The sequence below is a fragment of the Amblyraja radiata genome, chromosome 18 (assembly GCF_010909765.2).
Source record: "Amblyraja radiata isolate CabotCenter1 chromosome 18, sAmbRad1.1.pri, whole genome shotgun sequence".
In the NCBI taxonomy this organism is placed as follows: domain Eukaryota; kingdom Metazoa; phylum Chordata; class Chondrichthyes; order Rajiformes; family Rajidae; genus Amblyraja; species Amblyraja radiata.
The window spans coordinates 166,523-184,762 of NC_045973.1; the positions used below are offsets into that span (position 1 = coordinate 166,523).

The 18,240-nt window shown below is 44.9% G+C and overlaps 1 protein-coding gene across 8 annotated transcripts in view; it reads right to left on the reverse strand.

Moving 5' to 3' along the window:
* Positions 1-18,240, reverse strand: part of wnk2 (WNK lysine deficient protein kinase 2) — a 150,555-nt gene that overhangs the window by 58,912 nt on the left and 73,403 nt on the right. For 4 of the 8 annotated variants that reach the window (XM_033036522.1, XM_033036525.1, XM_033036523.1 and 1 more), the window contains exons 8-11: positions 9,793-9,989; positions 7,060-7,182; positions 6,926-6,964; positions 3,648-3,815 (exon numbers count right to left, since the gene is read on the reverse strand). In XM_033036522.1, the coding sequence (XP_032892413.1) occupies positions 3,648-3,815; positions 6,926-6,964; positions 7,060-7,182; positions 9,793-9,989 (527 nt within the window). The remainder of the gene's footprint in view (positions 1-3,647; positions 3,816-6,925; positions 6,965-7,059; positions 7,183-9,792; positions 9,990-18,240) is intronic. The other 4 variants (XM_033036524.1, XM_033036527.1, XM_033036526.1 and 1 more) reach the window with 4 other exon arrangements.

Consider the following 18,240-nt stretch of genomic DNA (forward strand, 5'->3'; position numbering starts at 1 on the left):
GATAAACAGGGTCGGATTAGGAACAGTCAACATGGATTTGTGCCTGAAAGGTCATGTTTGACTAATCTTCTTGAATTATTTGAAGAGGTTACTAGGGAAATTGATGAGGGTAAAGCGGTGGATGTTGTCTATATGGACTTCAGTAAGGCCTTTGACAAGGTTCCACATGGAAGGTTGGTTAAGAAGGTTCAATTGTTGGGTATTAATGGTGGAGTAGCAAGATGGATTCAACAGTGGCTGAATGGGATATGCCAGAGAGTAATGGTGGTTGGCTGTTTGTCAGGTTGGAGGCTGGTGACTAGTGGGGTGCCACAGGGATCTGTGTTGGGTCCACTGTTGTTTGTCATATACATCAATGATCTGGATGATGGTGTGGTTAATTTGATTAGTAAGTATGCAGATTATACTAAGATAGGTGGTGTTGTGGATACTGAAGTAGATTTTCAAAATCTACAGAGAGATTTAGGCCATTTGGAAGAGTGGGCTGAAAGATGGCAGATGGAGTTTAATGCTGATAAGTGTGAGGTGCTACATCATGGCAGGACAAATCAAAATAGGACGTACATGGTAAATGGTAGCGAATTGAGGAATGCAGTTGAACAGAGGGATCTAGAAATAACTGCATATTCCATGAAGGTGGAATCTCATGTAGATAGGGTGGTAAAGAAAGCTTTTGGTGTGCTGGCCTTTATAAATCAGAGCACTGAGTATAGAAGTTGGGATGTAATGTTAAAATTGTACAAGGCATTGGTGAGGCCAATTCTGGAGTATGGTGTACAATTTTGGTCGCCAAATTATAGGAAAGATGTCAACAAAATAGAGTGAGTACAGCGGAGATTTACTAGAACGTTGCCTGGGTTTCAGCAACTAAGCTACAGAGAAAGGTTGAACAAGTTAGGTCTTTATTCTTTGGAGCGCAGAAGGTTAAGGGGGGGACTTGATAGAGGTCTTTAAAATGATGAGAGGGATAGACAGAGTTGACGTGGATAAGCTTTTTCCATTGAGAGTAGGGAAGATTCAAACAAGAGGACTTAATTTGAGAATTAAAGGACAGAAGTTTAGGGGTAACATGAGGGGGAACTTCTTTACTCAGAGTGGTAGCTGTGTGGAATGAGCTTCCAGTGGAAGTGGTGGAGGCAGGTTCGATTTTATCATTTAAAAATAAATTGGATAGGTATATGGACGGGAAAGGAATGGAGGGTTATGGTCTGAGTGCAGGTAGATGGGACTAGGGGAGAATAAGTGTTCGACACGGACAAGAAGGGCCGAGATGGCCTGTTTCCGTGCTGTAATTGTTATATGGTTATCAATACAATACAATACAATACAATTTATTTGTCATTTGAACCCCATTGAGGTTCAAACGAAATGTTGTCATGGCTCTAATCAAGAATCTATCTACCTCTGCTTTAAAAATATCCACTGACTTGGTCTCCACAGCCCTCGGTGGCAAATAATTCTACAGATTCACCATCCTCTGACTAAAGAAATTCCTACTCTTCTCTTTCCTAAAGGAACGTCCTTTAATTCTGAGGCTGTGACCTCTAGTCCTAGACTCTCCCGCTAGTGGAAACACCCTCTCCACATCCACTCTATCCAAGCTTGTGACTATTCTGTATGTTTCAATTAGTTCCCCCCTCCTTCTTCTAAACTCCAGCGAGGGCAGGCCCAGTGTTCATCATAAGTTAACCCACTCATTCAAGTTCAAGAGAGTTTATTGTCATATGTCCCTGATAGGACAATGAAATTCTTGCTTTGTTTCCTGGTATCATTCTTGTAAACGTCCTCTGAAGCCAGCATATTCTTCCTAAGATACGGTGCCCAAAATTGCTCACAATATTCCAAATGTGGCCTGACGAGCACCTTGTGAGCCTCAGCATTACATCCCTGTTTTTGTATTCCAGCCCTCTTGAAATAAATGCTAGCATTGAGTTTGTTTTCTTTACGACTGATTCGACTTACAGATTACCTTTTTGGGAATCCTGCAACAGCACTCCCAAGTCTCTTTACGCCTCCGATTTCTGGATTCTATACCCATTTAGAAAATAGTCTACGCCTTTATTATTTCTACCAAAATGCATAACTCCACACTTTGTTACACTCTATTCCATCTTATTATTATCAGAATGATGTCAGATTAAGAAAAGGGCAGGTGCAACAAGACCTGGGTGTCCTTGTACATGTCACTGAAAGTAAGCATGCAGGTATAGTGAGTGGATTTGAGCAAGGAGGTCCTACTGCAGTTGTACAGGGCACTGGTGAGACCGCACCTGGACCATTGTGTGCAATTCTGGTCTCCTAATTTGAGGAAGGACATTCTTGAGGGAGTGCAGCGTGGATTCACCAGGTTAATTGCCGGAATGGCGGGACTCACATATGATGAAAGAATGGGTCAACGAGGCTTGTATTCACTGGAATTTAGGATGAGAGGGGATCTTATAGAAACATATATAAAATTCTTACGGAATTGGACAAGCTAGATGCATGAAAAATGTTCCCAATGTCGGGGGAGTCCAGAACCAGGGGTCACAGTTTAAGAATAAGGGGTAGGCCATTTACGACTGAGATGAGGAAAATCTTTTTCACCCAGAGAGTTGTGAATCTGTGGAATTCTCTGCCACATAAGGCAGCGGAGGCCAATTCAATGGATGATTTCAAGAAAGAGTTAGATTTAGCTCTTAGGGCTAACGGAATCAAGGGATATAGGGAAAAAGCAGGAACAGGGTACTGATTTTAGATGATCAGCCATGATCATATTGAATGGCAGTGCTGGCTCGAAGGGCCGAATGGCCTACTCCTGCACCTATTTTCTATGTTTCTATCTGTCACCTCTATGCCCACTCTCCCAACATGTCCAAGTCCTTCTGCAGAGTCCCTGCTTTCTCTGCATTCTCTGCATTACCTGTTCTCTACCTATTTTCGTATCATCCGCAAACTTTGCCACAAGGCCTTCAATCCCCTCGTCCAAATCATTAATATACAACGTGAAGAGTAGTGGCCTCAGCATCAACCTCTGCGGAACTCCCCTAGTCCCTGACAGCCAACAAGAAAAAGCCCCGCTTATTGCCACCATTTATCTTCTGCCATCCAGCCAACCTGCTATCCATGCTGGTATCTCCCCTTTGATACTGTGGGTTCTTATCTTCCTTAGCAGCCTCACATGCTGCACCTTCAGAAAGGCTTTCTGAAAAACTAGGTTTAACAACTTCAAAACACTCAGATTTGTGAGACATGACCTCTCACATACAAAACCATGCTGTCTATCCCTAATCAGCCCATGTCCATCTAAATACATATATCCTATCCCTCAGAATACTCTCTGGCAAATTTCTGACCGCAGATGTTAAGCTCACTGGCCTGTAGTTCTCAGCCTTTTCCCTGCAGCCCTTCTAGAATAGAGGCTCAACATTTACCTCCCTCCAGTCCTCTGGCACCTCGCCTGTATTTAATGACGACTCGTAAATCTCAGCCTGGGCTCCTGCCAGTTCCTCTTTAGCTTCCCATAGTATCCTCAGATATATCTGATCAAGCCCAGTACACTAGATTAAACCTATTCCTAGCTTCCCCTTCCATAGTCCTGAACAAACCAGATGTTCTCATTTCCCCATTGTACTCCATCAACAGCGTTATTTTATTAAGAAATATACCATAGCTGGAGTTGATTGGTTAATTTGAAGGGGCTCTGAAGAAATCTGCAAAGGAATCATTTGCATGGTTTGGGGTGGCAGTGCTGGCCTCGGAAGCTGTTGAACTTGGTATTGAGGCAGTGGTTGAGAAACAGGTGGGACAAAATCTTCAGCCGTTGGCATCTGTTGCTGGAAAAAAAGAAGACTCCATGAGAAATTGCTGCAGAACAATAAACGATGAATGAATGAATACGTTTATTGTCATTGCACAATACTGTGCAACGAAATTCCATTACATCTCCTCCGGTTAAAAAAATACAAACACGACAACCATTGACACATATGTACAATTATTAGTAAAATAATAAATAAGTATTTAAAAAGAATTTAAAATAATTTGGCGGCATTTCTTGGAATTACATTTTGCTTCCCCAGTGTTCTCTATTGGAATTAAGCTCTTTTATCGCACATAGAATAGAATGCCATTTTATTGTCACTATACACATGTACAATGAGATTAAAAGCAGCTCGTACTCAGTGGTGACTTGTAATTAGTTCAAAAAACAAAAAACAAAACAAGGGGGGAGGGGGGGGATAAGGTGCACAGCTCTGCGGCGCTATATACATATTTATAAAAAGACAATGGGTGAATAGAGTGAATAAATAGGATTCCTATATTCAGTATGGGTTATTGCACATATTAAAAAATTACAGTTACAGTACAAATTACAGTAGGTGGATAGATGGAAGTCCGGGGGTTAGGCTGTGAAGTCAGTGCATGTGTGAGTTCAGAGAGGTTATGGCTTTTGGAAAGCAACTGTTCTTGAGTCTATTTGTCCTTGTTCTGATGCACCTATAGCGCCTCCATGAGGGCAGCAGGTCGAACAGGCCAAATGCAGGATGGGAGCTGTCCTTGATGATGTTCTTCGCCCTGCTGAGGCAGCGGGAGGTGTAAATGTCCATCAGGGAGGGGAGAGGGCAGCCAATGATCTTCTGTGCTGCCCTATCTACCCTCTGAAACCTCTCCCTGTCTGCCATGGTGCAGCTGCCGTACCATGCTGTAATGCAGTATGTCAGCAGGCTCTCAATGGACGAGCGGTAGAAGGTCAGCAGCAGGTTGGAGTCCAGGTTGTGCTTCCTGAGGACCCTCAGGAAGTGCAGCCGCTGCTGAGCCTTCTTGATGACCGCTGTGATGTTGTCTGTCCAGGAGATGTCAGCGGAGATGAGGACGCCGAGAAACCGGAAGGTGTAGACCCTCTCCACACACACGCCGTTGATGTATAGGGGGGCTAAGTCGGTGCTGTGCCTCCTGAAGTCGACAATGAGCTCTTTTGTTTTCTTGGTGTTCAGAGCCAAGTTGTTTTCTGAGCACCAGGCTGTCAACTTCAGGACTTCCTCTCTATAGGCTGCCTCGTCTCCCCTTGAGATGAGTCCGACTACTGTAGTGTCATCAGCAAACTTGACGATGCAGTTGTTGTTGTGGGCCGGACTACAGTCGTGGGTGTAGAGACAGTATAGGAGGGGGCTTAGCACACAGCCCTGTGGGGAGCCGGTACTCAACATGCGAGTGGAGGAGAGGTGGGGGCCGAGTCTCACAGTCTGGGGCCAGTTGGTGAGGAAGTCCTTTATCCAGGCACATGTGAGAGTGGGGAGGCCGAGAGTGACCAGTTTGTCGATGAGAATGTCCGGAATAATAGTATTGAAAGCTGAGCTGTAATCCACAAAGAGCATCCGGACGTAGCTCTGCCCCTGCTCCAGGTGGCTCAGCACAGAGTGGAGAGCTACGGTGATGGCGTCTTCTGTAGATCTGTTTGGGCGATAGGCGAATTGGTGGGGGTCGAAGTCTGGAGGGAGATAGTCCTTGATGTGCTGGAGGACCAATCTCTAGAAGCACTAAGTGATTACCGGAATGAGGGCCACGGGACGGTAATCATTTAGGCTGGTGATGGGATACTTCTTCAGCACTGGGACGATTGTGGCTGATTTTAGGCATGGGTAGAAACTATTTTTTAGTCTACCGGTGCGAGCCTTCAGAGACCTGAATCGCCTCCCAGAGGGTAGCAGAGTGAAAAGGTGGTTGGCAGGGTGGGATGTGTCCTGCTTGATATTTGTGGCCCGGCGCAAGCATCGGGCCCTATATATATCATCCAAGGAGGGCAGTTGAGCGTTTGTAATGCTCTGTGCAGTTTTTATAATTCCCTGCAGCGCCCTCCTCTCAGCCACAGTACAGCTAGCAAACCACACCAGGATTCCATAGGAGAGGATACTTTCCACGGCGCATCGGTAGAAGGACAGCAGCAGCGGCTGTGAGACGTTAGCTCTCCGCAGAGACCTCAGGAAATACAGCCACTGATGTGACTTCTTCACGAGAGTGACGGTGTTCATTTGCCATTTGAGGTCCTGGGAGATGTTTATTCCCAGGAACTTAAAGCCAGTGACTCTCTCCACCATGTCTCCTTTGATGTATAAGGGAGCAGGTTCCTCTCTCCTCTTCCTCCTGAAGTCAACGACCAGTTCTTTTGTCTTTGATGGGTTGAGTACCAGGTTGTTTTTGGTACACCAGACAGTCAGTTTTTGGGCTTCATCCCTGTAGGCAGACTCGTCGTTGTTGTTTATCAACCACAGTCGTGTCATCCGCAAACTTGATGATCCTGTTTGTGCTGTGTGTTGGTATACAGTCATAACTGTATATTGTATACAAGATGGGACTCAGCACACAACCTTGTGGCGCTCCTGTGCTGAGCGTCAGGACTGGGGAGTAATTGGACCCCATCCTGACAGTCTGTGGGCGGTCTGTTAAAAAGTCCTTAATCCATCCGCATGTGTTTGCATTAACACCCAGATCAGACAGTTTGTCCACCATTCTGCTGGGGATGGTGGTATTAAATGCAGAACTAAAATCTACAAATAACATCCTCACATATGAGCCAGGACGCTCCAGATGTGTCAGTGCAGAATGTAGAGCTATGTTGATGGCATCCTCCGTTGACCTATTAGCTCTAAATGCAAACTGAAAATAGCTTCTGTACTTACCAAAGTCTACATATGTTTTATTAAAATGTTAAATAAAATGGTGCCAACAAACTAATAACTGACAATAAGTTATAGCTATCTTGTCATGTCATTTATCGTTTTATCAAATTATCCTGAGAAACTAGGTCTTTTACAACATTCCTTTTCAAGATGGAGTAAAAAAAGAAATTGGATTAAAAGTTGTAAGTAATTCCAATTAGAAAATTTGAATAAATAGTTTGATGAAGAATAACCAAATAAAATATTTGTGCAATTGGAATATCTACCTGAAAATGGAATGTTGCAGTGCAGAAATAAGGGTCCAACTATGAGAAATCAGAATATATGGGTGAAAGAACAGAAATATAAAGGTTCACAAACGGCACAGTAATGCAGTCCATCAGTAAAATGAAGTGTTCACCTGTTGGACTTGTGCCATCTGCATCGCAGGAAGTGGGGCTGGTTGCTGGTAATGCTGCTGAGGCCCAAACTGATGGGATTGTGTAGGCAAAGCCACAGATGGAACATGCATCAGAGAGTAGGGCTAAAATAAATAGGTTAAAATCAATGACATTTTCTGCTTTCTGAGAATTGTCCTACATTTTTTTTTAATTCATCCTGTGATGAAAATGAAGAGAGTGTAGTGTGAAAACCAGAACACCACAGCATCACAACTTATTAGGTTATGATAATTGAATCTTATCACAATTACATAAAATTACAAAGATTACATATTTTCAGGACAATTTATTTTTATATGCCGCTGGTATATCTGTCAAGTTATCAGTTTCTAACTAATTGTTCAAAGCCAATAAAATCTCAAGGAATGCACTGCAGGCAATAAAATGTAAAAGTACACGGCAGTAGGTCATCTGTGATGCATCTTAGATAATATATTCCTTTCCATCCACGTTGAATATTATCCACTTAATTTTGTGCACCATATTGTTAAAGTAACAATGTACAAAATAAATTCAAACTTATAATAGTTCCCAATAGGTGAGAAAAAATCAGCACGAAGCAATGTAGTAGATAAAGCATTTCAAATTTAACTTCTCCACAAAATTTTAAACCATCAACTGTTTCTGAAATGCTCTGAAATTTAAATAACTTTAAAAAAATTGAACTTTATGAACAAAAATTGTCATAAAAGACTTAAGATCTGAACAAAAATAAAATATTTTAAAAGGCCTAAACTTTAAAATCGACACACTAAGAACTGTTGTAAACTCAGAAATATGAAGATAGGTGGAGGGACAGATAGAGTAGAGAAAGTAGGGACTCTGCAGATGAACTTGGACAGATTCGGAGTGTAGGCTGAGAAGTGGCAGATGGAATACAGTGTAGCAAAGTGTGTTTCTCCTTTAAGGGCCTGTCCCACTGTACGAGCTAATTCAAGATTTCTCCCGAGTTTCCCCTGATTTGAACTCGGAGATTTACGGTAATAGCTGCTCGTAGGTACTCGGGCTCTCGTGGACATTTTTCAACATGTTGAAAAATCTTCACGAGCTTACTGCGTTTCCCGAGTACCTGCCGTTAGCGTTACGTGCCACTAAGAGATGTCCCGAACTCCGACGTATCCGCTACGTACATTCTACGCACTTATCACGAGTTTGATTTTTTTTTAAACTCGGGAGAGCTCTTGAATTACCTCGTACAGTGGGACAGGCCCTTAAGAAAGGAGATGAGGAAGAATTTCTTTGGTCAGAGGGTGGTGAATCTGTGGAATCATTGCCACAGACAGCTATTGAGGCCGAGCCGTTGGGTATTTTTTAAGATGGAGATTGACCGATTCTTGATTAGCAATGCTGTCAAGGGTTATGGGGAGAAGGCAAGAGAAGTGGGTGGATAGGGATAGATCAGCCGTGATTGAATGGTGGAGTAGACATAATGTGCCGAATGGCCTGTCTGAAGAAGGGTCTTGACCAAAAACGTCACCCATTCGTTCTATCCAGAGCTGCCTGCTTGCTGAGTTACTCCAGCATTTTGTGTCTATCTACAGGCCAAATGGCCTACTTCTGCTCCTATGACTTATGAACATATGAAAGACAGCACAATTTGATTGTACATTACAAAATATAAATATTATACTATTTCAGATTCCAAGCAGCAAGATGTTTATGCAGTCTTGTTACTAAAGACCTACAGATCACATGTACTTGACATATAAACAAGCAGAGATATTCCTATCGACAGCAAGCTGCTATGCTGCTGTTAGACATGGGATGTAAATAATTACAAAAACAAAATTCTGTAAATGAAAGGTTAATGATCCAAAATATTAAGTGTTTCTCTCTGCATTTATGAACTCTGTATTTCTAACATTAATCTTTTAATCTCAAATTTCCAAATTCAGCAATATTTGCTTCATAACATTTTCCAGAGCTAGGCAACCACATCTATTATTTCATTCAAAGAGAACAGAATACAGCAAAGTTTCATATGTTACCTAGCTGATTATTTCAAAAATCTGATGGAGGTACTACTTTGAACTATGCACAGAAAAAATACAGCCCCCTAACACATGTAATAGCTTTTAAAAATCAGTTTAGGGTTTAAGAGTAAAATAGAAAGCCAACCACATATCTTAGAATTCTAAAAATATAAAAGGCAATTACAAATCAAAAGAATAGGTTTCATCCACCTAATCAGGTACAGGATATTAGCATCTAATTTCACAAGTCAAACGCAACAATATAAGTTGCATATTTTTTGGGGGGAATATTTCTTCCCAAATTTTCCATTTCAAACTCACTACAGAAATATTCAGATTTTTGAAAATATCCTCTCAATCTTAAAATATCCCTATGAATAATACTATTATTGGAGTTCATTGTGGAATTAATTATTTGGTACAGGTATTATACATGAGGTTCTGTGCCTCCATACTCCATATTGCTGCTACTTTGGTGACATTTGAGCATATCAGTTCATACCTTATTTAACATCTCTATTTCAAGGCAGACAAATCTACATAATCACTGATCAGTTTTGTCATTAATTTAATTTGTATTCATAGATTTTGTACCAGACATGCAACTTGCAGTAAGCTCTCACATCAAATGGAAATAATTTGTTTTTACAGTGCAAGCATTTTCTTTTCATAAAAGCAAAATAAAACTAAAATAGCATGTTAAAGAAATGTAAAACATACCGTTGAAGTGTGCTGGTAGTGTGCGATTGACTGAGAGCTAATGGAAGGTGCTTGGATTTCACACTGAGGTGGACTGTAGATCTGCTGTACGGCAGAGGGCACTGCCTCATGAACAGACGAGTAAACTACACTCTGCTGGCTGTCTTGGGAGTCAGAGTAAAGTGTTGATCCTTGCCCACTGTCACAGGTGCTGTCAGCTTTAAAATACACAGTTGATAAATAGAAACATTTACAAATCTTTTCATCATTTTTGTAAAAACACAAATAGAGCAACATAAACAGTAAATTATTCTGCATCAAAAACTGGCTGAGCATTCTGTGACAGCACTAAAGCATCTCAACAAATACTTCTGTTCCCATTAGGTTTTTAAGACAAGATCTATAATAGGGAGGCTGAAGGCACCCTTTCCAAAGCCTTCACACCTTTCCTGTATTGGCATAAGCAAAATAGCACGTAATACTACGAATACGGCCTAACCAAAGTCCCACATAGCTGTATCATGACTTCCTGACAATCCCCCCCAATCAATGAGGGTAAGCATTGCAAGTGCCTCCTTGCCCAAATTCTACGTGTTGCCACTAGCACTCAGTGTGCTGTTAATGTAGACCCCAAGATCCCATTGTACATCAATGCTGTCAATGGTCTGGCAATTAAATGGTATATTTTCCCCTTACATGAAGTGAAGCATCTGAGACTTGCTGGGATTTACCAGTCATTTCGTCACTTATTTATCCACTCTATATCCACTGACATCCTTCCTCAAACAATCTTGGGGACAACTGCAGACATACAAACTAACCCATGGCAAAGAAAGCATGAAACCATGACCAACACCTCTTCTTCTTTGAAAGCTTAGGAAGTTTGGTATGTCCCCAACAACTCTCATCATCTTCTTAGGTGCACCATGGAAAGCATTTTATCAGGATGCATCACAGAATGACCACAATAAATTGCAGAGAGTTGTGGACATAGCCCAGACTATCACGTGAACGAACCTCCTTTCTATGGACTCCACCGAAACTTCACGCAGCCTTGGCAAGGGCACCAGCATAATCAAGGATCAGTCTCATGCTGGTCACTCCCTCGTGTCCCCTCTCCCATCAGACAAGAGATGCAGATGTTTGAAAATACACACCTCCAGATTCAGAACCTCCCACCAGTCAGTGTGGTCCTGACCTCCCATCTACCTTGGAGTCCTTTGAATTATCCTTAATTGGACTTTATCGTGCATTAAATGATATACCCTTGATCCCTTATCATTTCATCATGGACGGCTTGATTGTAATCATGTAGTCTTTTCATTGATTGGATAACACACAACAAAAGCTTTTCACCGTACCTCAGTACACATGACAATAATAATAATAAACTAATTGGTGCTTATGTTTAAGTTGCGTGCATGTGTGCGTGTGTGCATGTCTACGTGTGCGTGCCTGTGTGTCTGTGCGTGTGCATGTGCCTGTGCGTGCGTAGCAAACCCTCGGTATTACAGGCCCCTTGATTAGTACGGGTGTCAGGGGTTATGGTGAGAAGGCAGGAGAATGGGGTTAGGAGGGAGAGATAGATCAGCCAGGATTGAATGACGGAGTAGACTTGATGGGCCAAATGGCCTAATTCTGCTCCTATCACTTATGACCTTATGACTGTTATAAAGGATTTTAGCTTTAGCAGATGGAGCACCCCATAGTAATCAAACACTTCCGTCTCAAAAGACAGGCTGCTAGTTACACTGTGTAGGCCATTAAAATTGACAAGCAATGGCTTTGATCAACATTCGTGCAATGATGAAGGATACAAAATGCTGGAGTAATTCAGCATGTCAGGCAGCATCCCTGGAGAGCATGGATAGATGACGATTCGGGTTGAGACCCACCACCAAATCAAGCTATGAACACGACCTCCAATAGGGGACATGACTTGAGAATTAAGGGACTGAAGTTTAGGGGTAACATGAGGGGGAACTTCTTTACTCAGAGAGTGGTAGCTGTGTGGAATGAGCTTCCAGTGAAGGTGGTGGAGGCAGGTTCGTTTTTATCATTTAAAAATAAATTGGATAGTTATATGGATGGGAAAGGAATGGAGGGTTATGGTCTGAGCGCAGGTATATGGGACTAGGGGAGATTATGTGTTCGGCACGGACTAGAGGGGTCGAGATGGCCTGTTTCCGTGCTGTAATTGTTATATGGTTATATTATAAGGTCGAGACTGCAGTGGCGCTGCGAAACACAGTGGTAACATTCACCACCTCCATGGTGTCCCTGAGGACGAGACACTGAAGTTGCTGCCGACACTAGCCCCACCCGCACCGCCAACCCAGGCTGCGTCTAGACCAGTTCTCCCAACCTTCACCACCAGCCCGCACCGCCAACCCAGGCTGCGTCCAGACAAGACATACCGACCTTCACCACCAGGCCTGGCTGCCGACACTGGCCCCACCCACACCGCCAACCAGGCTGAGTGCAGGCCAGACGTACTGGCACCACTGCCGGCCCACACTCACCGCCGCCGGCCCACACTCACCGCCACCACCGGCCCACACTCACCGCCACCACCAGCCCACACTCACCACCACCACCAGCCCACACTCACCACCACCACCGGCCCACACTCACCGCCACCGCCGGCCCACACTCACCGCCAGCCCACACTCACCGCCGGCCCACACTCACTGCCGGCCCACACTCACCGCAACCACCGGCCCACACTCACCGCCACCACCAGCCCACACTCACCGCCACCACCGGCCCACACTCACCGCCACCGCCGGCCCACACTCACCGCCAGCCCACACTCACCGCCAGCCCACACTCACCGCCGGCCCACACTCACTGCCGGCCCACACTCACCGCCGCCGCCGGCCCACACTCACCGCCGCCGCCAGCCCACACTCACCGCCACCGCCGGCCCACACTCACCGCCACCGCCGGCCCACACTCACCGCCACCGCCGGCCCACACTCACCGCCACCGCCGGCCCACACTCACTGCCGGCCCACACTCACCGCCACCGCCGGCCCACACTCACCGCCACCGCCGGCCCACACTCACCGCCACCACCGGCCCACACTCACCGCCACCACCGGCCCACACTCACCACCACCGCCGGCCCACACTCACCGCCAGCCCACACTCAACGCCAGCCCACACTCACCGCCACCACCGGCCCACACTCACCGCCACCACCGGCCCACACTCACCGCCACCGCCGGCCCACACTCACCGCCACCGCCAGCCCACACTCACCGCCACCACCAGCCCACACTCACCACCACCACCGCCACCACCAGCCCACACTCACCGCCACCGCCGGCCCACACTCACCACCACCACCGCCACCGCCACCCCACACTCACCACCACCGCCGGCCCACACTCACCACCACCGCCGGCCCACACTCACCACCACCGCTGGCCCACACTCACCGCCGCCCCACACTCACCGCCACCCCACACTCACCGCCACCACCACCCCACACTCACCACCACCAGCCCACACTCACCGCCGGCCCACACTCACCCCCACCGCCGTCGCCACCTCACACTCCGGCCGCCCAGCCATGGCGAATGATTCTGAGACGCACACACACAAATAAATAACAGAGGTCCCAGGACAAGATTCCTGTGGAATCTCAGCTTGTTAGTTCCAGCCTGAATATTGTACTTCCACCACAAACCTATCAATAAACCAGTTATGAATCCATACAACAAATAGTAAGATTAAACGAGAACTTACCAGTTTGAAGTTTGATCGTTATTTTATGAGGAGTAACATTGAGGGAATACGTGAAGAACTCCGCCAGGACGCTTGCGTGTCATTCTTCAAAGCAGCGGTGTGAAATCACAGATAACTGTAATGACTAAACATAGTAAGATTAGAGAGGACGATACCAGTTGAGTATATGATCAAGGGTGGGAGCGGAGGGCACGTATTCCCTCAATGTTACTCCTCATAAAATAACGATCAAACTTCAAACTGGTAAGTTCTCGTTTAATCTTACTATTTTACTTCGGAGTCACGTGAGTGACTACGTGAAGATTTTAAAGCTCTGTGATTCCATGCCGTGGAAACGAGTCCATGCATCACATCTGCCTTGATTATGGGGAGAATAGTGTTAACATCATTAGACATCAAAACGATATTGAAAAAACAACGATAAATTTATTAACACCAAATTATAGCCCCTATTTATGGGGTAAAATTATATTACAGAACTTTAAATTGTTTCTGCAAATGTTCCAGGTTCAATTACTGGTTTGTTATAAAATCGTTGGAAAGTTTTCTCCGTTGACCATCCTGCTGTCTTGAGGATTTGGTCCATAGGAACATCCAACTTCATAGCTGCCGATGTAGCTGCTGCCCTGGTGGAGTGAGATTTAAAAATGTTAGTGTCTACTCCAGCCTTTATTAGGACCTGTTTTAGCCATCTCGAGATGGTCTGGACTGTCACTTTTTTGTGTGGCTGTTTGTAGCTGATTAAAAGTGCCATTTCTTTGCCTCTGATGATCTTAGTATACTCCATATATAATAGCAAGTGTGTTACAATACAGAGACGATCATCTGTCGGGTAGGCCCTGAATTCTATTTTTAGGCCTGCTGACCCCTGTCTGTTCTGTTTGACTAATTCATTGATGTGAAAAGTTAAATTTCCAGATGAAGTAGTCATGTTGTCCAGCCTTAGTTTCTGTAGCGATTGGACCCTTTGTGCCGTGACCAAGGCCATCAGCACGACAGTTTTCATAGTCAGTTTCTGTAGGGACAGCGCTGTAGCTGGAGACCAGTTTCTTAACATGGTCAGTACAATGCTCACATCCCATATTTGGGAGTACCTGGTTCTTGGGGGATTAACATTAAAAATGCACCTCTTGAGTTCAGTTACCAGGGGGTGTGTCCCAACAGAATGCCGCTCTGTTCCTTGCCACAGGTATGTTGATAGAGCACTTTTGGCGCAGTTGATGGCACTATAACTGAGCCCCTCATCGTAATGGAGGCTTGCCAGGAATTCCAGAACAGACGGGATGTTCATAGATCTGTGGGTGATGTTATTGTTGTGACAGTACATTTCCCATTTCTTGATGTACACCAAGTACTGTTTTTTGGTGGACTGTCTGTGGGCCGCTGAAATAATATCCACTGTTCGGTCCGTCAGTCCCAGGTATAGTAGAGGTGCTTTCAAACTCTACAAATTAATAGGTTTATATAATTATGACATGGGTGACTACCCCTTGTTACGGGATGAACCAGTAAATTAGGTCTATGATGGATGGTGATGCATGGTTCTAATACCATGTCGAGTATCACCGGGAACCATGGTTGAGTAGGCCAATCGGGTACTATCAAAATACCAGACGCAGAGTCTTGCTGTATTTTCCTTAATACCCGACTGATGAGGCAGAAAGGAGGGAATGCATAAATAAACAATTTCCCCCAATGCAGCGAAAATGCATCTGTTGCCGCTGCCCCAGGGTCTGCTGATAATGATTGGATTGGAACAATGCCTAATGTTATCTTTCCACCATTTTAGTTCCATTATGGCCTCTGTTGGTAGCTTCATTGGTCTGTCAAAATAATTTTGAGTGCTCGTATTTTAGCCCTCTGTAAATTTAGATAATGTAAAGGTCCGAATTGTGTGGCTGGAAACGCAGCCACTATTTTGCCAATTATTCTTGCTACCAGTCTGATGGATGGTTTAGTGATGTCAATGATTTTGCTGCAAGCCTCTATTAAGGCTGTAACCTTTTCTTTCGGCAAAGTCACTGACATGTGAACTGAGTTAATGGTGAACCCCAGATAATCCTTTGTGGTTGAAGGCGTAAATTTAGATTTAACTGGATGGATGATAAACCCCAGTTTTTTCCCAAATAATTGTTTTGTGGCTGTTACCGTTTGTTTAGCCAATTCCAAAGTTTTGCCCACAATAAGTATGTCATCTAGATATGCCATTACCATGTGTTTTTGTTTCCGCAGAAACGCTAGGGCTGGTTTCAAAATTTTAGTGAACAGCCTGAGGCTGATGTTAGCTCATTAGGTAGTGCCCTGTACTGCCAGAGCTGACCCATCCAGTTGAATTTTAAATAACATCTGTGGTCACCTCTGATGGGTACTGTATAGTAAGCATCTTTTAAATCGATGCTTACCATGTAGTAACCTTAGGAAATCAATTGCTTAGTAGTAATTGTACGAAATATTGTACGAAAGTATTCAAATTAGTCAAATCTATGATGATGCGGCACCCACCATCTTTCTTGTTTTTGATAAAGATATTGGACACGAATTCCTGTGATTCGTGTTGGGTTTTCTCAATTACTCCTTATTTATAAAGCCGCTGTAGTTCAGCGTGTGCTTTTGATTTTTCTTTGCCTGTAAGCACGAACATTCGGTTCGGTACATGCTGAACTGGAGGGTTATGTTTTTGTATAAATTCTATGGTATAACCCTGGATACTGCTTAAAATATAAGTGTCGGTAGTTAACTTATTCCATGCATCCAGATAGAAGTGTAATCTCCCACCAACCTCCATGCTCCCTTCAATTCATAAGGAACCAGACCCACCTACCTCCATGGTTACCAGTGGTAGGTTTATTACTTTTTCGGTATCCTCCGTGGACGTTGAGGCGCCGGTGTCTGGGTCTGTAGTTGGGTCGGTGTTGAGGGTTTGCGCATTTTCCAGGAAGGCCGATCTGGGCCATAGCCTAAAAAAGACCGATGTTGAGTGTACCTGGCCTTCGAGCTTTCACCAGTTTATCTTGTCCGACTGGTGGGTGCGTAGGGGTGCTGTTTCTGGCCGAAGTAGTTTTTAGACGTTGCTTTAATGAGCCCCAGGGTTTTAGCCTCTTCGTTAAGTTCTTTTACCTGTTTGGATAAGTCACCTCCAAATAGTAATATTGGTGGTTTGGAGGTTCCAGGTTTGCACAGGCCTGCAAATTTGGGGTCTAAAGCCGGTTGGATGGCACTCTTCCTAATACTATTTAACTCGTATTGGGAGTTGCAAAATAAAGCCAGTGCATCCTGGTGATCTTGTCATGTCTTTTTCGTTGATTGTGCGGGCAAAAGCCGTAATTCCCGCTGTTAGGACTTTCAGAACTTTTTGTAGTTTCAAGTCCCTGGCTCTGATTGATGCTCCGACATGTTTCCAAATACACTGGTTGACACTGGGAACATTCAGTGATTTGCAGTTCCCTTGTGGTAAGTGTCTTGCTGTGGTGTCCAGTAATGCCTGTCCTTGTAGCTGATTGAATGACAAGTAGTCAATACTTGCAGCTATTTTAGGTTCCAGGTTTTGGCCAGTTTGGTCGGGTTGAATGAACTAGGACACCATATCCAATAGGTTTTCTTGCACCCCATGCACACAAGGAGTATGTTCTGCACACCCCTCTTCAGGGTCAGCCCAGAATTGACCCCCCGTACTTCCCTCTGATGAGGGAGAAACACTGTGCAGCCCTACAAGAGGTACTGCTGTAGGACTTACTAGCTGCCCACTGTGACTAGTCTCCATCTCCCGGAGCCTGCCACTTTGGAGTATTTGCTCCACCAGCCGCACCAACTGGCTCCAATGCTCTCGGGCACTGGCCGCTCGCGGCTGCTCCTGTTCCTCAAGCCGCTCCAACCGGCTCCAATGCTCTCGGGCAGTGGCCGCTCGCGGCTGCTCCTGAAGCCGCTCCAACCGGCCCCAATGCTCACGGGCACTGGCCGCTTGCGGCTGTTCAAAGTCGGACTCATCGGAGTCAACGACTCTGTCAGTTTTTTGCTTCGCCCGGCCGTGGTGTTGATTTGGCCGGTGCGGGAGCGAAGTCGGGCACAGCTGTTCCCATTACGGGAGATTGGTGTGCCGTTGGCTGCTGCTGGCTGCCCGCAACTCCGCGGTTCTCCCCCGCCAGCTTTTTCGCAGCCTTCTTGTTTCTCTTGGATCTGTCCATTCCATGGATCTGTGATGAAGTAAGTGGAAAGAACGCAGAGTCTCCTTACCTGCTGTTCCCGGCTTTTAAATTCTGCCGCTAAGGGGACCGTCGTTCCCCCTGCTGTGACTCGTTGCAATGCGTGTAGCGATATCACACGCATGCGTCCTGGCGGGGTTCTTCACGTAGTCACTCACGTGACTCCGAAGTAAAATCACTGTTAATCACATGCATTTTAATCTTCGGAATCAGATACCATGAGAACTTTGTGAAAATCTGCTAACATCCCCATAGACAACTTCCAACACCTTACCCTCACTGATCACCTTTGTCCCCTCCTCAAGAAACTAGATCGGGTTAGTAAAACAGGACCTACACCGTACAAAGCCAAAGAATTTCATGGCCGTTTTTGGCACGTAATAGCTTGCTTGTGTTCTTTCCTATTAGCACGAGTACTTTCCTATTAGCTTGTGAATAAAGAGTTCTACATACAATGGGTATCCAATGGGTATTCAATCTATTAGAATATTATCTGCAAAGGCTGACACTATTACAA